At 44.7% G+C, this 22,815-nt stretch overlaps 1 protein-coding gene across 1 annotated transcript in view; it reads right to left on the bottom strand.

Moving 5' to 3' along the window:
* The window catches only part of LOC147673997 (polycystin-1-like protein 2), a 915,503-nt gene extending 896,505 nt beyond the window's left edge, over nucleotides 1–18,998 (bottom strand). The window contains exon 1 of the mRNA XM_086945086.1: nucleotides 18,666–18,998. Coding sequence (XP_086801212.1) covers nucleotides 18,666–18,960 — 295 coding nt within the window. The 5' untranslated portion in view covers nucleotides 18,961–18,998. The remainder of the gene's footprint in view (nucleotides 1–18,665) is intronic.
* Nucleotides 18,999–22,815: the final 3,817 nt, after the last annotated feature.

Genomic DNA, 22,815 nt, shown 5'->3' with positions numbered 1-22,815 from the left:
AACTGATGTGTCCCGAGCAACGTATTCAGGAATTAAGTATTCAGGGAAAGACACTTTGAAGGTAAAACTGGAAAATGGTGAAAGGTTAGTATGGCAACAAGACCCAAAGGGAAAGGAGTACAGAGAAAGCATCAGATCTTGGTCATGGGTATCTGAGAACTTGAACAGCAATAAATCCACATCATGTTCGGGACAATCTGTTTAGCAATGGTCTCAAAATAATATCATGGAATATAGCGGGGAAAACTAAGATCAAATTGACGGAAGCCATAAGCAACCATCCGGACCTCTTAATGCTACAGGAAACCTGGGCAACACAAACATTTTCGCAAAATAACTACTACGTATATGACATCCCAGCCAAAGCATCCATTCGGGGCCACGCAAAGGGTGGTCTGGCCATTCTATTGAAGGAGGATTATATGTGGGCCCAGGAAATTATCCAGACCAAATCACAAAACCTGCAATGTTTAAAGATCCTTCTAAAAACTCATGATGTAGCAACTAAACAATAATTCCTGCTATTCAATGTCTATGCCCCTCCGGGCAAGAACTACGATAACACCTTTCTAGTAATCATGGAATCCATCACACAAATTGTCGAAGATCAATCATGCATCCCATACATAATAGCAGGTGATCTAAACGGCAAAATTTCAAACTCAGAAATTGGTAAATGGATGCAACTTTATGATGAGGAATTTGCCGAGTTCTCAGCCCCGCAATTTCCCAAGGGTGCAAAATGTGACAAAAGAGGGAAATTACTATTATCGACACTACCTTCCCTAAGAGGCGTAATTCTGAACGGAAACATAGAAGGAGACATTCCGGCATCGAACACCAGACGGGGTAATGGAAGTTCATCCATCATTGACTATATTATCTGCAATATGAATTTAATGGAGACTGTTACTCACCTAAAAATACAGTTAAGCCAAGAGAGCGACCATGCTCTGCTGATTTTAAAATCTGAATGGAGGCCTCAAACAGCTACTAACAGGCAGCTAATATTTCATAGAAGTTCTGTTGTGGTAAATAGTGCCCAAAGAAGAATTTTCTGGAGCTCGAAAGTACTGGACAGAATATCGACACTGATTGAACAGAATGATCTCCTATTAAAAACAATCTCGGATGACCCAATAGAAAATTTTGAACACATCACTAATGAGCTAAAAAATCTACTATTGGACAAACTGCAATGTGCCCCTAAAGGTGTGAATTATGGAAACAATAGCCGCAATAAAAATAACACACAAAATACCCAAAATTCTATAACTAAGAAAAAATTGAACAGACTGGTACGTGCACAATATCTGAATCATTCTATGTCAATTAAGAAATAAATAAATAAACTAAAAAACAAACTCAGAAGAGAAAAGCAAAAAATAAAAAAAGAAATTCAAGACCGTAATTGGGTGGACATTCAAGAAGCTGCAAAAGATATGAATTCCCGTAAATACTGGTCCCTTGTAGCTAAACTAACTGGCACGAAAAAGAAGCTACAAGCGATACCTGTTACACCAAAGGACTGGGTAACTTATCTAACAGACTTATATAAAGCAAACCCGATTAACTTTGAGGGGAAAAGCTCAGAACAAGACAAAGGAGACGCTGACCCACAAATATATAGAGTTACAGCTATCTCAGTGGAATGGAACATAAGAAAAGCAAGGAAAACAGGAGCTTCTGGCCCAGACCAGATCCCAATAAAGATCTACCAGGCAAATCCAAGGGAATGGAGCAAGTTGTTATCAAACCTATTTAATCACATTTTTAAAACTGGACAAATGCCTATATCTTGGCAGGGAAGTACCATCATCCCAATACACAAAAAGGGAAGTAAGACAATCGCAGGAAATTATCGGCAAATCGCCTTAATGGATGCTGCTGGAAAAATCTTCGCAGCAGAGGTTTTACAAAGATTAAAAGATTGGGCTTTTTCATTGAACAAAATTCCAATGTTTCAAGCTGGCTTTAGGCCAAAACATTCAGTTACGGATAATATTGCTATAATACAAACAATAATAGACAAATACGTAACAGGTAAATCTCAGGCGATATACGCAGTGTTCGTAGATTATTCGACTGCGTTTGATCGAGTAGATCGCCCTACTCTATGGCACAAACTCAAGGAACTTGGCATTCCAGATTTACTACTCCAAACTATAGTGAACCTTCACACCGACACCTGGTGCCAGGTCCAAATGGGAGGCGAAAAGGGCTTAACAGAAAGGATAAAAACATCTAACGGCCTAAAGCAAGGGTGTCTTTTGGCCCCACTACTATTCTCCCTATATCTCAGCGACTTACCTAAGCAATTACATCAAGGCTCAAATCTGTCCCCTAAAATCGCTAAACAAAACATACAAGTGCTACTCTACGCCGATGATATCGTGATGCTTGATCTCACTCCCTATGGTCTGCAACAATCCCTGGACATTCTTCATGATTACTCAAAAACAAACTTTCTAATCCCTAATTTAAAAAAAACAAAAATTGTGGTTTTTTCAAGGAAGAAATCTACTGTTAAATATAGATGGAGTCTAGGTGGAGAGAAAATAGAAACAGTAAGCGAATATCCATATCTAGGCAGGATCCTCTCGAAGAATACTACGAATGGAAAACATATAGAAAATTTAATGAGGAAGTCAGAGGTGCATACTGAGGCCCTCTTAAGACTATATCAGACAACTGGGAATCGGCATTTCTCCTCTTTAATAAAAATATATAAGGCAAAAATTCCTCCTGTATTGTCATATGCAACAGAATACATTCCAATGAAACAATGGACCTATATGGACCGCAAGGAGGGGAAAATTTTAAAAAGGATAATGAAAGTTTCTGACTCCACACCAGTCCAAGCGTTACGTATGGAATTTTCGATCACATGCTCCTATGCCACGGCGGTATCAAACGTAATCAGGTGGAGCTACAATCTTCTCCATGCAAAGGAGGGCACATTAAGACATTTGCTGAGACAAGAAATCTTCGAGGGTGCATTTAAAAATCAGACGTTTCTAAAAAATATGACAAATATCTTTCAAATGGCAGAGATTACCCCGGAAATGCTAAAAGGCTGGACAAACGCTCAAATGAAACTTTTCCTAAAATGCTTCACTCCGAAGTTAAGCTACGAACTAGATTACCAACACTGTAAAAAATTGTCAACATACAAATCTTTCATAGATTCTTTGGAGTATAAACAAAAACAACCATATATTGGGTTTTCACTGACTCATGGTGCAAGGAGGACAATCACCTTGTTAAGACTGGGCACCTTACCCATACTAACTTACACAGTAAGATGGCAGCCAGAGGGATCTTTGATATGCCCCCTGTGTGAAGGGGGAGACCAAACCCTAGAGCACCTGTTGTTCGTGTGTCCCAACTTGAAGGTAACTACTGCACGGACAAGATTCCTTGCCCCTATTTATCGATCTTGCAGAATCACCCGAGTGAGCGAACTAATAGATTTATGTAAACAGCCACCAAATGAATTTGTCTGTTATAACTTTTATAAATTTCTTAAATCTTTTTTAACACTGTATTGATTAAAATGTGTAACTACTTCTTAAAATTTTGTAAAATGTAAATTTGTGGTCCTCTGTTGAGTACCTATACAAATAAAAAATTTTGACTTTGACTTTGACTTTGTATGCAGCGACAGTCTCCAGTGGTTTCCCTTTTATAAACCACAAGGTCTTTTTTCCATTCACAGTTGAAATTGCCATCGTTTTGGTTTTACTAACGTTTATCTCTAGCATATTGTTTTTGCAATACTGGGCGAGGGAATTGAGCAGTCTTTGGAGGCCCACCTGGGTTTGATCTAGAAGAATGGTGCCGTCTGCGTATTGCAGAATTTGGATTTTATTTTGGCCGATTCCTGGGGGAAGGCTCTTGATCGGGACAACCATTCAGGTAGGTCTGCAAGATACAGATTGAAAATTAGTGGAGCAAGGGTGCATCCTTGTTTTAGGCCTTTATTCGTAAAGATTTTATTAGAGGTAGACCATTTCATATGGAGTAAGGAAAGAAGCAACGGGTGTGGTAGATTTTGAAATTCAGAGAGAAAGAAGGATAGAGGGAGGAAGAGAATGTAGGGAGAGAGTATGTGTGTGCGTGACAGAGAGGATCAGAGATCAGAATATGCAGAAATAGGAACAGAGGGAAAGAGAAAGCAATATAAAGTAGAAAGCAAAAGATTGAGAAATTCAGAGGAGAGAAAGAATAACAGCAAGCCGCCAGCAAAAGTGAAAGACAGAAAAAGAAAGAGAAAAAAGTGTGGAAGACAAAGAGAGGAGGAAGTGGAGTGTTGGGACAGAAATGTCCTCTCCATGGTTAACAACGTATACCCCTGCCCTTAGTGGCCAACTGTACTGTTGTCTGGATTGCTAATGCTTTTTTGTCATAGACAAACATGGATTATGCATGTGAGCCATGACAAAGGTCCGCCCGATGGATAGCAGTCTTGTTGGACCGGGAGGGGAGCCAAAAGTGCTACACTCATGGTGTTGGAAGGCTACTACGTTCACCAAGAGTTAGGCTATACAAGCCTATTGGTGACAGCATACTGTGCAGTGATTAGTAGTAGTGAAAAGGACCTTTTTATCCCAGTGTCACTGGAGTGAGGCCTATGGGCTCATTGGAGTGAGGCCTACAGGCTCACTCACCTTTTGAAAAGTTCTGCTGCTATGTGCTTAACTCAACCTTAGCCTACATCAAGTAGGTGTAGAGTGCTGTGCATCACAGGAGTCATGACTCTGCACTTGATGAATGTGTGCCTGGGACAGATACAATACAGGGCTAGAGCAGTACTGTGCAATATGTGTGGTGAGTGCTTGTACTAAGTGTATGTATGCCTCTGGGTGAGATTACATGAGAGATGTAGTGTTGTGCAGTGCGTGCACAATAGAAGCATGTGCTGGCTGTAGGCGTACTTGTTTGAAGTACAGTACATGAAGGGTGAAGTGATGCGCAGCGCACACATGGTGAGCGTGTGTGCTGGTAGTATTTGTGTTTGCAAATAGCACACTAGTACTATACAGAAAAGCTACAGTACTGAACAGTGCAGTCAGACTGATTGTCTAAGATGAGTGCATGTGTGTCTGTAAAGGCACTTTGCATGGAGGTAACAGTCATGGACAATAAGTGTCTTGTAATTGTACTACAAGTCTAAGTGTTCCAGCAAAGGTAAATTACATGGAGGACCCTGGGCTCCATGTGGGAAGCCCAGGCCTGTCTGGTGGAAGTTGAGGAATAGAGAAATCCCCCTAGACAAATTTCTTTATGGATGCATTCCTATGAGCTGGGTGTGACACACATTGCAAAAAGGGGGAGAAGAGACTCCTCCTTTGTACTTCAAAAGGATGCGCTTTGATTCAGTGATAAATCACAAGGAAGTGGCCTGCACACATTTTGACTAATTCCAAAAGAATCAATGGGGAACTCTTGAATATGGCCTGTTAGTGAGCATTCCCTGGATGTGGCCACAAGTGAATGGGGAATAACCATGACCATGTTATAAGGAAAAGGGTGGGGCAGGGGTTTGCCTGACACCTACCGAAGCCCGACCTCAAGGAGATTGTGTTGTTGCTCATGAATGTTGCAATTCCTTTAATGTGTAAAGTTAGAAATAAATAACCGTGGGCGAAGCACTACGCTACGCTCACAGAGTTTGCGAAGTTTGCGCAATTTCGCACTACGCGAGCTGCACGTAGCACAGTGCGAACACGCGTAGTGCAGCGTAGGGTAGTGCAGCGATCATTTTTTGCTTGTTCGCGGTCCTGAATGTCATGTTCGTGACCGCGAGCAAGCAAAATGACATCCCCGCGAGATTCTCAACGCGGGGAGGTAAGGTTTCTCATTGTGAGTTGTTGTGCATGCTCGCGTCCGCTCTCAATGAGAAACTACCAGTTCGCGTTGAGAAAGCTGCAGCTCGAGTAATAATCTACTCGAGCAGCAGAAAACTACAGCTTGCACTGTGCAAGATGCCATTTTCAATGATTGCACAGTGCCAGATGCTTGTCCGCACTGTGCAATCATTGAAAACGCATCTTGCACAATGCGAACATGCTACTACGCAGCTCGTGTAGTGCTACGTGAAGTTCGTGTAGTGCAAAGTGCACTTCGCGTAGCTTCGCATAGCGCTACTTCGCGAACTACGCCCACCCCTAGAAATAAAATACTTCTTTTTGGTTATAAAAGCATTTGACTGGAAATTGATGGGGGCATTCAGGGGCTCACCAGTGGCCAGAGATAACACTGGAGTGTCATGCGGAAGGTGATGGGACTGATAACAGACTCATAAAGAATAGGGCTGGGAGCGCAGTATTACCCTTTTGATACACATATCATCAAAGTGACTGGCATCCAGGTGTGAACTCTGGCCACTCCCTTGAACTGTGTTCTGGGTCTATCAACTTCGGAGTCTTTCCTGCTGTGAGAGACAACCTTTCAAGAAGAAAGAAGAAAAGGAATAATGTACACTTCAAAAGATGCAGAACCCCTTCATAAACCTTCAAAGGCTCCAACCTTAAATCACATTTGGTGTCTGGAAATGGAGGATAAGAAGGGGAGGTTAAGATCCTAAAATGTGTCATCTACCAAGCAGCCAGATTGGCTATGTGAGAAGGGGAAGCTCTGCAAGATTTCTGCCTGTGACCAGGACTAGGGGAAAAGGCCTTATAGTCTCCCTGCTGGGTGAGGGGATATCACCCAGGGAAAACCAAGATCACCTGCCCTGATCCCTGGAGCATCAGCACCTGCGTGCTTGCCAGGACCAATGTGCCCTGTGAGGAATAGGTGAGCGGTGGGTGGACCGAGGTCCAATGGGTAGCCCTACAGAGAGGACTTCCTAAGTAAAGTGTGAGGGAACTGCTGTTCACCAATTGGGTCATTGACTGTGTGCAGGAGCAATCCAATGACTTCCATATGTCAGGAGAGGGCAGCTGTAACCTGATCCATGTAGTAAGCACCATATGGAAAGTGATAAGCCCACATTGCCATGTTGCTGTGACCCCAAATGCCAGAAGGGACAACTGCAGAACTGTTTATTACCAGAGCGTTGAGTCTTGTATCTTCATTAATCAGCAACCCTGTATGCCAGGAGGATCTGTCGTGGTAAGGGCGAGTGCACTAGAGTTGTCTGTGTCTGAACTGGGAGTACAGCTGCTACCCCATATGCCATAAGGTACTGCCAGTACCAACATTGCCAGAAGTTCGGGTCATTATTAAGACAGCTGTGACTGACACCAAGACCTGCCCCTGACTGATTCCCAGAGGACGCTACTGGAGACCTCACACCCTTGCTGGGCTCCAGTCAGGAGTTGGAGGATTGAGTTTCTCGCTATTTCAACCATGGACGAACGTTGAGACTGCTGGCCATGATATTGATTTACCCTGGATTTTCTTGAACAGACAAGGACAGTGCTTAACCGGGAACAGGGAACCACTCACGAAGCCTTGTTTTTATTCACATCGCGTTTATCGCCGTACACGACCAGGAAGAAACCTTATTCTCTACCAGACTGTCTACCTACCGTCTTCATTTTTTAGACTGCGGGACCCGAATTTGTTGAATCTACACCTTCATTTATCTCAGGAACAGAATACTGGAATCTCCTCAGTTTGCTATATCTATTCTCTCGATCAGGAGAACACTGGGAAATAACTGGAATCTCCAAACTACATTTCTATAGATATGCTCTGTCAGCCCAAGATTGAAATTGTGAACTGACTTTCATACTGATGGTGTGCTATTAAATTTGGATCGTACCGGATTAACTACATGCGCCCTGATGAAGGATTCTCTTAGACAATTTGTAGTTTCCGAAAACGAGCGTCGGCGCTTTTTCTCCAACTGTGTGCTGTTTTTTTATGCCTTTCTGAGTGTGAATACATTGTTTGTTTGATAGAGAGAGTGTGCATGATTGATAGAATGAATGAACGGTGTGTCATGTTTTTATTGTCATATTTGTACTTGGGCTGATGTTTTCTCATGATCCTAATATTCATTGTACTTTTATACACTAGAAGCTGACCTTCATCAATTTTGGACTAAATAATTTTATCAAAAATGATCAACTGAAAATAAACTTACTAAAATAACTTAGCTATTCTGTGGGTGTTTTTGGTAGATCTCCATTTATTGGTCATTCATCCTTAGGGGAAGCTCCCTTTCATGTTTATATAAGTATTTCTCCCCTGGTGGGTTGCTCCCCGTTCCTATGCCTTTAGGTTTTCAGGGTCCCTCTGTTGTATTTTTGGATTGATTTCCTCCCCCCATGAGAGGAAAGTGACTTACCTCATCTTCACAGAGCTGGAGAGGCTCAGATCTCAGGGACACTCCAGCAACACTGCTCGAGGTGGAGAGCCTGCGCCTGCTGATTGCTGCCATGTGCATCGCGAGCAGCCCAAATTTGCCAAGCAGGACCAGGACTTGCAAGCACCTCTGGAGAGTACACTAGCTGCATAGGTGAATGCTTCCAAAAAGCTGGAGAGGGTACATTTGAATTGGGACTGTCGGGCCCCAGGGGACTCGCTGCTGACAGTGGTGCAGTATCATAGACACTTTTGGCTAGTTACAAAAGAGTCAAAGGGGAACTCTTGAATATGGTCTATTAGTGAGCATTCCCTGGATGTGGTCACAAGTGAATGAGGAATAACCCCAAACACATTATAAGGAAATGGGTGGGGCAGGGATTTGCCTGACAACTACTAAAGCCACGACCTCAAGGAGATTGTGTTGATGCTCATTAACGTCATAATTCCTTGAATGTGTAAAGCTAGAAATACAATGCTTCTTTTTGTTTATAAAAACATTTGAATGGAATTGATGGGGGCATGCAGGGGCACACCAGTGGCCAGAGACAACAGTGGAGAGTCATGCAGCCCCCGGAGCTGCCCACGGAGCAGCCCCGGAGCTGCCCAGTCACAACAGTGATGGCATCAAAATGTCAGCCTAAACAGATGCGGCACCCGTGGGAGGGCGGGTTTGATAAACAGGCGATGAGGCTGTATACATTTTCGAAAAGGAGGATTTTTATTTTCAATAGGGGAAGGTAAGGGTTGGGTAGGTGGCTTTTCCTCTGGTTCCTCTTCCGAACTGATGAGCTTGACAAGGTTCTCAGGGATGGTGATTCTTGCTCTTCTTCCTCTTTGTCCAGGTGATCTCCCCGGAGGCTCATAGGAAGGAAAGAAAAGAGGAAGCCGTGAGATAAGGGTTGGGGTTTGTATTAGGGATGCATACCTTCACCACACCTTTGGTGTTAAGAGATCTTTCTTTGGTGCTAAGGTTAGGTTTAGTGAGGAAAGGAATTGTATTTAGTGCTTAAGGAGTTTTTTAGGGCGGTGCTTGGGGAAGTGCAATTTAGGTTGTAATGATGGTATCGTAACACAGAAACTATTATGCTCTATTCCCTATACCTATAAGTTGCTGGGCTCGTGCTGCCAAGATGTTCCTGCAAGTTAGGGCGAAATTGCAGAAGAACTCTCCCACTACCCGTAGCCCGCCCAGGTACCCCCTCCCGCTTCCCACAACCCCACTCCCGGTTTCCTAGAGCCGCTGTCACTCACCGGCTCTGCCGCAACGCTCCAGAGTTGCGGCCGCTCCCCAGCATCCTCCGGACACCACCAGTCTTCGCACCAGCTCTCCTCCGGCTCCTCGGTGTTTCCTGATGGTCTCGCATCCTGCAGCTCGGGTCCCGCGTCTTCATTCTCGGGTCCCACGTCGTTCTTTTTCCTTTTCCACTCCGCCGTCCACACTTTTCCGCTCGCTCGCCTTCCTTCCTGGTCTTCTCGCGCCACCGGTCACTGACACCTCCCCTTGAAATTGTCCTTCTTTCATTGGGCCGTCGAGAGTTTATTCGGGATCCCTCAGGGTTGCTTCCGGGTTATCCTCAACATCAGCGTCTCTCTGTGGATAAACAGGAGAGGGGCATGGATGTTGTAGTCCTTGTACAGAGTCTCGGTTTTGGCACGCAACCCGTCTCGGACACTCCCCCATGGCGACACCTCAGTAAGTCCGTCATCCATTCCCCGGACTTCCTCACAGCACCATAGACTGGTGCACCAACACCTGGCCCACAGTTCAGGATCTGGGAATGGTGGAGCAAAGCCTCACCATTTCACTGATGGTCCAACAGCAGCGGAGAGCCCTCGCATCAGTGGCTACATTACATGTGGCTGATACCTGTGGCTGGCGGGACTGCTGCCTAGGATATAGCCTTCCAGCTCCCATGCATGGCTCTACACCCTGCCGGTGGGGCCTGGAACAGCTGATCTAACGGATGCATGACAGTGGATAACTCCCCCAGCTACATGGTGAGTAGGCTCAGGGGCACATGTTGCACTTCCGATCCTGCACACAACAGAATATGACCCTCCTCCTCAGACCTTGGATGAAAGCATCAGGCCGGAGGCCGCGGACTGACTACACACTGGGGAGCTAGGGGCTATTGCAATAGATAGTGTGGCCTGATTGTGCTGCAGCGCAACCCAAGCTCCCCTGGTGATGGGCTCCCCTTCTGCAGCCAGTAATCCAGACAAATGGTCTTCAGGACTCCAGGAAATATATAACCCCTGCCAACCGCAGGGTTAAAGCTGCAGCACCTGCCCTAAACACAATGTACAGTAAACACTCAGCAGGGCTAGTCCACACAATGCACCACATGGCACCAACACTGAGATTTCATCATCATGAAGTCTAAGACAGACAAACCCAGGCCACCTGCTGAGGCCAGACACCCAGCCAGCTAAATGATGGCCTCACAGAACCCACCCTGTGGGCACTGCAACAAGATGCGTTCATAACTACAGGGACTTCATTCCCAAGATGGAAGGCCACAAAGTGAACCTGTTCCCAGACGTCACGATCTATGTGCAGACTAAGAGAAATTCTTTCCTCCAGGTCAAGGCAAAACTCTGCCAGCTGGGCCTCCACTATGCTTTTCTCTACCCCGCGAAGCTGTGCGTCGAGGAGGATAATACCACCCTCTACATTATGGCACCGGAAGAGGTCTAACAGTGGCTTAAGCAAGATGGTGTCCCTCGATTAGAACAAAATGATTGGCAAATGGCAGAGTCAGGAAAATGTAGAAGCACGGCCAGCCACAAGAACAGAATTTCTGGGAAACCCATGAAACAACAGGTGCAAATGACAAGGGCACAGCATGGCAACCCTCAAAGACTCGCAGCGAATGGAGTCAAAGAGCAGCCCAGAGTACAACCAGGTTCACCAGGACCTGTTTGACACAGATGCAGAACTGCTGTTCCTTCAACAGGGCCCAGAGGTAACCCCAATGACAGTGGATGTGATGGGCTGAGTTGATATTGGTGCACAGAGATCCTACATTGGGCCAGCCCGGGGAAGCAGATACGCAGTGCTGATGGCCGATGGCTGACTAGTGCCAACAGGAAAAACATGCAACAGCAGTTGGGACTCAGAGCTCACGCTTTGAGCATTTGAAGACTGTTGCTCCTATCACAAGACTACCTATGACATGGTAGAATGACCTAAACATTTCAGACTAATAGATTGGCTAATTGTTACATTGTTGTTTCATACTTGTTTCAAGGGGAACTGAGGAGGGCAGGTACCAGACCGTTCCTATGTAGAGGGGTAAGCATAATTTGGTTTATGTCTAGGAAACGTGGGAAGGAGGGTAGGTTCAACAGGGAAAGGGTAACTTATCTAGTGAGTGATCGCAAACAACCTGTGGTGAGTGCACAAGGGTTGGAGGTAAAGACTGAAACCGGGGAGGGTGCCAGGGGGATGACTTGCAAATGTTTTGGACCATGGCTGACTGAGCGGAGAGTGGCTTCAAAATCCTCATATGGTATGTGAACTGTCTGGTAAAAAAAATCAAATGTGGCGTGGTGACACAATACATTAAATGAATAGTCCTAGATATCGTCTTCCCTCGGACACTCAGGGTTCTCCTAGGGATCCAGAGGAGTGGCCATTTTAGCTAAACAACAACCCCATTTAAAACCACTAGGACATGGATGGACCCAGCTGGGCACTGTCCTTGGGATACAGGGCACCAGATGCTCACAGGGGTACAGCCTCATTAACATTTATGTTTCTCCTCACTTACAACAGGACACAGTAGAAAAATAGGCCTGATAATCCTGGAGGTGGGTGACACACTGCCAATACTGGGTGGGGATCTCAATGACACCATGGCTCAAGACTCAGACAGGACAAGGAAACCATCTGACAGATATCCGCAACATATCCTGTTATTCCAGTTGGCTAGGACAATGGGACTAGTTTACCTGTGCAGACTCCGCCACCCTGTAATAAAAGTATATGTATTCTACTCCAGAGCCGGACAGAGGTTTTCAGTGTTGGACTACTTGTTAGCACCCATGGGAGACCACCAGGCTATAGAAGGGTGGAGTATCTCAGACCACTCACCACTTCTAGTCACTCTGGACGAGAGGGGTCAATATATGAACAAGTTCTGAAGACTTAATGCCTGGGAGTTACAGGATCCAGATATAGTCAAGCAACTCAGACTGGATCCGGGGATATACTCTTAGGAAAACAAAGACTCAGTGGACTTCCTCACCATTGTGTGGGAAGCAGACAAGGCGGTCCTGCACAACAAAACACAAACACTGGTGGCAAATAAAAAGCAAGCCACAGCAAACAGACTAATCACCCTTGAACACCGCATCCTAGACCTTGATCACAGGGATACCATGTTGGCCAATGCAGCTGTCCTCCGACAGCTGAAGGATACCGCAATATGGCGGAATCAGAGGCCTGTAGTCAGTATCTGGCAACCCAGTGGAAACTTTACGATATCGCAGGATAAGGCCGACCTCCTGGTAGCCTGGCTGAGCCATAGAGATGAAGAGACAAGATGGGTAGGGGAAATGATAACCCAGACAGGGGAAACAGTAACTGACAGTGGAGACATAGCACAGGAATTCGCCAGACATTACCATGCACTATACACTGTGTGACCATAGGCATCCAACAAGGAATCAGGGTGCTCCCTGGCCACACTACATCCCCCCAGACCTGTCGCAGAACGATGTGGAATTGTTGGAGGTCGAATTTAAGATAGAGGTGCTGACAGAGGCGCACACAGCAATGGAGAGCGGCAAGACACCAGGACCTAATGGGCTACTTGTGGAGCTATTCAAAATATTGTCAGGGTTGCTGGAACCGCACCTACTGCAAATGTTTGAAGACTTGTGCAAGCAGGGGCGACTACCGCCTGACCTTCGACATGCACTCATTGCTGTGATAAACAAAGGCAGTGAGCCCAGGACAGGATGTGGGTCTAACCACCCAATCTCGCTCCTCAGTGTTGAGACTAAACTGCTGGCAGCCATGCTGACTTGCAGGCTCAACACCATCATCACATTGCTCATCCACCCCGATCAAAACAAGTTTATGCCTCGTAGGTCTACCCGATTGAGCTTGAGGTGGCTGTCTTGGCTTGAAGCAGTGAAGGAGGTGATGACTCCCCTGTCTATAGTCTACAGCGATGATGAAAAAACATTTGTGTCCATCCACTGGCCCCACTTGGCCATGGTTTTGAAGTGCTTTGGGTTCGGACCCTGCTTCTGCAGGTGGGTGGCCCTACTCTAGAAGGACCCACAGCAGAGGTACACATGAATGGGGAGATATCTGAGACCTTTCCACTGGTATGGGGGACCAAACAGGATGCCCCTCACCCCCCCCCCCTTCTCTTTGGCCTGTGCATTGAACCCTTAGCGCATAGTTCAAACTTGAACACGGACCTGGCCACAGTGATGTCCCAGCAGAATGGTACGAAGACATGATCACCTTATACGTGAATTATTTCCTCCTATACATATCAGACCTTGTACAATGATTGAACCTTCTCCTGAGTACCTTTGGAACCTTTGGAGACTCATCCGGCTACAGAAGCAACTGGCATAAATCTGTGTTATATTGCCTGGTCGTCTGGGACCCATGAATCATCGTGGGGTCCATCCTAGGTATAGTAGAGGATGGTTTTCACTATCTTGGAATATATGTTACCATGAACCAAGAACTGTTGATGAGGGCCAATCTGGAAAGATTGCTAGTTGAACTACAGAATGATGTATCTAGATGGAGCAGATTGCAGCTGGCACTCCTTGGCAGGGCGCCAATCTGCAAAAAGATTTCCCTTCCAAAACTTTTGCATGTCCTGCAGAATATTTACTATTCCCCAGATTGCAGGGCTTTGTCCGGTGGGACTTACTCGGAATTGCCAAAATACAAGACATCATAGAAGATGGAGTGATCAAAACATTTAACAGCTTACAAGTAAAATATGACCTCTCACATACCAAATATTTCAAATACACATAAGTCAGAAATTAACTATACGCCGAAAGGGTCGACTGGACAGACTTTCCCGAACCGGTTGCCCTGGAGAACCTGTCATTGAGAGACCCACTGGGTAGAGGGGTATCTCCACACCCTATAAGGCCCTCATAAACAACATCCTGAACAACCTGGGGTGCTTACAGCAGTGCTGGAGGCAAGCCCTGGGGGAGATGGAGGCCATAGCCTGGGAGGCGCTCCTGATGGATCCCTGGGAGGTGGCAATATGAGTGCGCTTACGTCTTCCTTAAGATCATGCACAGCATATATTTGGACAGGGTCAAGTTGCATAAAATGGGGAACATACCCCTGCCTGGTTATCTTAGATGCAGCAACATTGAGGGCTCCTTCTACCATACTCTTTGGGGTGCTGAGAGATCCAAAGGTACTGGGACATGATCCTTTGGGAACTCAGCGCAGTACTCGAGAAAGAGATACCACACCATCTCCAATTCATACTTCTGGGTGTGCCCGAAGTTAGGATAACTGACATAATGGATGATGTAGACTTACGGCTTGAGCGGTCGACGTCGAGCTGGGGAACCGGGCTCGAGTCTCGGCAACGACGCTCAACCTCCTGTGATTCTGAGCAAATCACTTAATCTCACCATGCCTAACAAAAAAAATGAAGGTGTCCTTGTATATTGAAACTGGTGCTATGTAAAGTGCTCTTATATCCGATCTTCGGGTCTAGTTCGCGCGTTTTAAAACTCTAAAAAAAGAATAATAATAATAATAATAATATCGATCACAACAATATCAAATATTGATTACTAAGATATAGTTTCCCCATAATTATAATGGTAAGTACAAAAATATTGAAAAGACATATTGTTTCACACTAACATCGTTAAAAAACATACAAAATATTGCTTTATATAATATATATATTTTTTTAAATAGTAAATCTTAAAATATTTTAATGTATAACAATAATATAATGCAAATTAAATAAACTTAAGTAATACTATATATAAAGATATACTTATATAAACATAAACACAGCTATATATGTGTGTTTTTATATATATACATATATATAACACATTTATTAAAAATGTAAAATATATATTTTACATTATTTGCAATGCTTTACTTTTAGAAAAATTACTACTATAAAAAACATATGCATATATACATATATTGTTTTAACTACCCCCGCATTATCAGCCAGAAAAAAAACAAAGAACTCTGGGACTGGTAGTATTGACGCACCAGGCGTCCTACAGCTGGGCAATGCAACAGTACTTACTTGGGGGGCGGAGCTGATTAACACCTATGAGGATGGGGCCGGTTATTTAAATCCATGATGGCGCCTTCATCCTGCAAACACCACTGGCACTGAGGAAGGCAAATTCTGTGCCGAAATGCATTCGCCTACTATCTGGTGTATTTTCCAATAAAGATGCCTCCACTGTCTCCCCTAACGTGGCCTCTTCTCTTTCTTTGGAGGAGGTTCTTCGGATATTAGTAGCGTGTGTGCCAGAGACGCACTATGAGAGGCCCCCGCATCACAAAGTTGGCTGGCTTCTGCTTCGGTGGAGTGTTTGTGTATCCAGGTGACTGGGAGGACTGAGACCCTCCTCCGGGCTCGGGAGGAGAAGAGGCGGTGTTGGAGTCATTGACTCCACATCGGGCGAGATGGACTGCCAGACTTGCCCCCCCTAATTGAATCACCGGGTCTCGGGGTTGATGCGGTCTGGGGAGCTGAGGAGACATTGGCGTTGGAGCAGCAAGGTGTTTCATTTTCCGCATATTGTTTTAACTACCCCCGCATTTCCCACTAGAAGAAAACAAAGAACTCTGGGACTTGTAGTACTGACGCACTAGGCGTCCTGCAGTTGGACAATGCAACCTTATCATGGTTGCATTTGTATGTATTTTATTGCATGATTGATAAAAGGCCCCACAATACACACATACAGTTCATTCCAATAATTTAAAAAGATCCAATACAAACAATTCTAATACCAAATAATCTTAGATGAAATTATTTTTTCAAGTATTTAATAGGTAGATCATACTCTGCACATTCAGCTAGACCACCACGATATTTATGTTCGTCCTTATAGTTGTGCTGCAGTAATCTGGCTTCGGGCCATCTTGCAGATACCTGTGCCCTAGATCTAATTCAAACAAATCGACAGCATATGTTAGCATTAGTTACATATCCCGGGCCTACTCACAAGCATGCACTTCATTAAAGTCAGCTACAGCCACGAGGCAATGACAGGTGCAAAAAGCACCTCGGTGCAAATGATATTAAAGCTGTTGGTCAGTGGCGTGCCTTGAACCTGGGTATGGCCTAGTGCTTATATTCCTTGCATGCTGGTTTGCGTGAGCAGTTGCCCCTGGCAACTGTCAGTAACAAAACCTGAGCAAGTGGAATTTGTACTTGGTCCCTGATGGAAGTAAGTATTTAAACAGGTCGAAATGCGATCGCATATATTTTAATACTGAGGGCCCCAATTCAAAGTCACCGGAGTTTGGCCAGGTCACTCATACCACCAACCCTGCCACTCCCCAGGGTCAGCAACACCAGGTTCATGGTCCATGCCCGATTCCTACAGGTTTTCCTCATTTCCCCAAATATTTCACCTGGCGATTTGTGGCTGCCACGGTAAAAGATGCAAGATTTGTCGAATTCCTGCAAATCTCCTAATTCTGATGGGGTTTGCTGACCTGTTACCTGCTAAGTGACAATGGAGGTCAAGTAATGACATCACAGGGATGCAGGACCTGGTCCCTGCAGATGTGCTTCTCCAGTAATAAAATCGGATTCCACAATGCCAGCTTAATCTGCGTTTAGAATTTCACGCTGCTCTTTCTGAAACCATTCATTAGTTTGTACTTTTTCACTCTCAGTGACATAGTTTTAGAATACCTGTTAACTTATGTTTCTACTAACCTGCCTGACATTCTGAATTCAGGTGATGTAGTCTATTGACTAAAGTACGGGGTGCAGGCCCCTGTATCTTCTGCATCAGTGCAGCACTGATGTCCATTGTGACATTGGGAATGCACTGTACTAATATGCACCTCTTTTTAAGCTGGGCCAGTGTTGTATCTGTAGAAGCTGTCCATCTGTCCATGCCCTGACACCCCTACTGAGCACAGAAACATGATTCGCCATGCGCACTGGCCTGCCTGCCTTTCCCTGTTTCCAGATTGCCTAGATGTGGCCAGCACTTGAAAGTACACTTTGCCCAAATGTTTGAGGACTGGTTTTAGAACATTAAATTATCATGTCCAGGAGTTTAATATTTGGTTGTATTTCTGTCTCTCCTCTGATTTTCAGGGGACACTTTTAAATGCTCTACTTCCGGGAGACACAGACATACTGGGGAGTCTCAATATCTAGAAAACTGGAAGAAGTCCTGTGCCTACTTTGCACAACTCTAAAAAGTCCACCGGTTCCCTGTCAATACCGAGACCCACTTCAGTGCTTTTTGTCTGACCCAGACATGAGTTCCCAGGTAACGCTACACCACACTCCAAAAACAGTTCAAACTAGGCCTTAGACAACCACTCAATGAAAAGCTCCTTCGATCACAAAATCCACTGCAGCTCAATTAGAGACAGATGCTTCGCGGTCTAAAATCCCTAGTAGGGAATACTCAGGGGCATATTATCAAGCCAGGGCGATAAAATTATCGCAGCTTTATCGGCAGGAAACTGCCGATAAAGTGGCGATAATGGGCTTGATAATATGCTCTATGGGATTCCAACCGAAGCTCATGTTAAATGTGAAGGACATCTAACATGAGCTTCGATTGGAATTCCATAGAGCATATTATCAACCACATTATCGCCACTTTATCAGCAATTTCCTGTCGATAAAGCGGCGATAATTTTATCGACCAGGCTTGATAATATGCCCCTCAGTTCGAGCCCTACAATGACATCAACAAATTTTCAATAAAAAAAGAAAATTCTCTACAGTCTGAATTTCTCTTAGAACTCATGCCTCCGAGCATCTGGTCTTTTGAGGAAATTTACTTTGTAAAGCTGTGCTGTACAAGTCTATTAATTAATCATTTCACCCATCAAGCTATTTATTCACTAAATGTAACTGCCTAAAGCTTGGACATGGTTTATCTGCCGGTATGGTGTCCAAATACCTTGCATGGTCCATAAAGTAGGCAGACCATCAACCAAGATGGTCATTGTTGCCACCGGGTGTTGCCTGTGCCATGCTAACAAGAAGTCACATCAGCCACCTGATTACATCACCTAGCTCATGCACATTTTCTACTTTTTTGATCAATGTATTCCCCAATTACCAATATTCCTATAGAAAAACAGGACCAACCTTGAGAGGTGTCATTCGAGGTGTGGTACCAGGCCAAACCGATCCACCATTTCCGGTCATCTGACACATGGGTCTGCAGAAATTCCTGTGTTCCATTATCCTCAATGAAGACAAGGTGTCCGCCTCCTCTCTCGCACCAGCTCTGGGCGCTGGAAAAAGAGCGCTCTAGCTTCGCGAACTCAAAGCATGAATTGTTGAATGCCACCTGATATTGGGAGCATGGCGGGCCCACCGCGGCAGAGTTTGCATTGGATCCAAGTCCAAGAGAGCACAGAACCAGAAATGTCAGCCACATCCTGGTCTTCGCTAACTGATCCTCACCATCGCCCTGGTGTACAAATGCTGGGTTGGGGGTGAGCACCCTCTTTCCCCGGAGAAGATGGCCGACCATCCTCCTCCATCACTGTCTCATACACAATGCAAGTAACAGAACACAGTGACAACAATACAGGTTATAAACAACAAAAGCATCTCATCAGAGCGACACTTGTGTCACGGATTATTCAACCACAGGCCATTAAAACATTATCTGTTCAAGAGTAGAGAGAAGATAAGGCAGATGCGTGCGCCATTCCTTTTAGAACTGGAAACCTGCTGCAAAGAGATAACGCTTGCTTTGTGCTGCGCGGCTCTTCTGGTGCCACAGCATCTACACATGAACGCGGCCCAGGCACATGCTCTAATACACATTTTTTTTTAAAAGACAGCAACATAGAAAGAGGAAGATGCCTCTAAGGATTGTTTGCAGGAAGGGGCCCTTTCCTGCACAAAAACTATACTGCCCATAGCGCTGGCACCCTTGCACCATAGTGCTAGGGCGCCAGCAATGGTGCTGTAAATGTAATGTAAATGTAAATTGATTCTTGTATAGCGCACTACTCACCCGCAAGGGTCTCAAGGCACTTGTACGAATACCGCTGTGGAACCCATCCTGGCTTTCCCTGTGAGGCGTCCACTCCTGGGCACCCCCAAGGTGGAGGCCAGGCATCCTTAGCGTTGTGGGGGCCGTTGTGGAGATTAAGCAAGCTATTGCCCAGAGTTGCAGAGTGGGACTCCATGATTGGAATAGGCACCGAGGCGAGAATTATCAGGTCCGTGGAATTTTGAGCCCAAGACCCGCCGAGGCGGGGAATTGAACCCTGGTCCCGGGCTAGACCTCTGCATCAGGGTCTGCCGCTCTAACCATTGAGCCACACTTCCCCACTGCGGCACACAGTGCCCCAGTGCAAGGAGAGCGCACAAGTGTTCCATATCTTTATAAATATGGAGCCATTCTGCTCTCTTCATTTCACGCAACGCTGCAAGTTCACCTATTGTGCAATGTTGCGTGAATTAAGATTATGTGTGGCCCAGGGTTTTGCGTCAAATGTATCACCCATGGAATGCCCCCTTGACGCTAAGTAAGGCAAGGCAGCCCAAGGCGCTTCTTTGTGCTACTTTCAGGTGCATTTGTTTTGTGCTGTAAAGGAAATTAGGAAACAACATTTTGCACCGATCGACGCAAACACAGCGCAAAATGTTTTTAAATATACCCCTAAGACTCGTGTGGGTGGAGGGCAAATGAAGAACACTGAAGGTACAATAATTGCTTCTATGATGTAAAATGGGAGCCATTGCGCACCTATTTGAGACAAGTCTCAGGTAAATGGAGGTCAGCTCTCCATTTTCTATATTTTTAAACTCCCAGTGCCTCTACTACGCATTTACAAGTGTCAACTCTGCCTTCCCAGTGACATTAACTTGCCTCACAAGTAAGAACCTCTTGTCGCTCTGGTAGAAAGGCTTATTTCCGGTCCATTCGACGGCGCTCTGCTAAAGTCCGAATGGAAACAACATAAATAGAATCAAACCGTTTCAGCCGCTCGGAAGACATCTTGGTTTTCCTGTTTGCACTTCACAAATGGGCCGCCCTTGAAGCACAATTAATTGTACATACATTTTTTTGTGCAGCATCTGAGGTGCCTAGAACGTAGATCGAAATCGCAGTACGCAAATGGCATTCGTGTGGGCTCAGGGAACTCCCATCTGCTAATTTTAGGGACACAAACCTATTAATGAGGCGAGCATCCCATTTGTGAATCCCTACTATAGTTTGTAAATCCCTACTATAGTTTCTGAATCCCAACTATAGTCGGCCAAAGCAGATGGAGTCTTGGGGCTGGCTGGCTGACAGGTGATGGTGAAATAGGATGTTGACAGAACACCTTTAGGTTAGAAACGCATAGCTCCCGACTCTTGTGCCCTTCCACAATATATTCTCAAATATAACATGGAAGCCCACAATCCCTCTAATACCATGGTGTACTTAATTTAAATTGACGACATTAATCGCCTGTAATAAGAAAAAAATAGATAACCTACTGAAATAATTTTTTACAGCTGGATTTGTTGATCCTCTGTCTGCTAACAGAAACAGCTAACAGCTTAAATAGCAATGTAAATAGCTTAGAAACAGAGACGTCAAAGGTAAAGTAGTGACATGAGGGGACACATGGAGGGCAGTTGACCTTTGCTGCTGTGCGCTTTGCAGCAACGTTTTAATCACACGAGACAGGGTAGAAAAAGATGAAAGGATGCTGAGAGTCCAGTGTGAAACATCTTCGACAGTATGCCACACGCCTGGCATTTCACTTTCAGTTTGGGAGCGCAGGCAGGTCGTGGTCCATGGCACTGAATGACGGTGGTACTCTTTGTTTGTTTGCTTCGGTGTGGCGGCCTAGAGCGGCTCCCACCTACAATGTGTGTGGAACCAAGCTATACCTTACTGATGAGCCCCAATAAGGGCCAACCCGGTCCTGGTTTGCTTGTGGTCCAGTTCAGAGAGGGCCTGGCCGGGCAGTTTGGGGTGGGGTGTTCCTGCTGGAGCAGGGTCAATTCTGATTTGCCTATGCCCGGGTCCAAACTGAGGTGGCATGGTATGAAACCATGGACGGGGGTGCGGCCCAGGTAATTACAAGTGGTTGAGATTAATTCAAGCATTCAACCCATCACTTTTCTGTGTGCCTCTGTGCTGTGCCTGCAAGGGCCCTGTGATTTCACTTATTGACTGCAATAAGCTATTGCAAGCTAACAGTGACCTGCTGTCTAATTATACACAAGTTCTGACCTCAGAACTGTCTTATAAGCAAACATGTGACAGGTCTTTTTGGAGAAATTTCACTTGTCTCTGTAGTCCATCTTCCTACACACTCACAAGCAGATGTTTATTAACTATCTTCAGAGTGGGGATATGCTCAGCCTCGAGAGAGTCATGATGTTCTTCTACTCCCTCGACAATGATAATAAATAGCATATAACACTCAGTGCATCTGCCTATATGGTTTATATGCCATACCTTTTCATTCCTTAGCAGCCGTTATAAACAAAGGTCTGTAGCCGTGTCCAGATCAAATGGGGTACAACCTGTGCAGTGAGAATGAATCATGATGTCCAAACTTTGTGTGTATGGCTACAGTTGTTGTCTACTGTTAACTCATTCTAGAAAAGATTCTGGGAGGAAATACCCATTCTGTTCTCAGATCCATAACAATATAGTGTGGTACTAATAAAGAATGTAACCTTTGACCTGCACTGTAATTATTGAATGGGTGACATTGCATTTATTAGTGCATTTGTTCTAAATAACATATTGTGTTTGGCCACATTTACTTTCACAGGCATGGCTTATCTATCTATCTATCTATCTATCTATCTATCTATCTATCTATCTATCTATCTATCTATCTATCTATCTATCTATCTATCTATCTATCTATCTATCTATCTATCTATCTATCTATCTATCTATCTATCTATCTATCTATCTATCTATCTATCTATCTATCTCTCGACTGATCTATCTATCTATCTATCTATCTATCTATCTATCTATCTATCTATCTATCTATCTATCTATCTATCTATCTATCTATCTATCTATCTATCTATCTATCTATCTATCTATCTATCTATCTGTCTGCCTGTCTATCTATCTATCTATCTATCTATCTATCTATTGCTCTGTCCTTCTATCTATAAATACATATATAGATAAACAAACACACTCATACATAGATTCAATCTAGCTATACATGAATATATAGATATATATTCGTCAGGAAAAAAACAAAGATGACAGGATCTTACAGTTAGGAATTGGAATGACACATTA

This window comes from Lissotriton vulgaris, chromosome 12 (assembly GCF_964263255.1).
Source record: "Lissotriton vulgaris chromosome 12, aLisVul1.2, whole genome shotgun sequence".
In the NCBI taxonomy this organism is placed as follows: Eukaryota; Metazoa; Chordata; class Amphibia; order Caudata; family Salamandridae; genus Lissotriton; species Lissotriton vulgaris.
The sequence above is the reverse complement of the archived record's forward strand: the minus strand, read 5'-3'. Positions and strand labels throughout refer to the sequence as shown.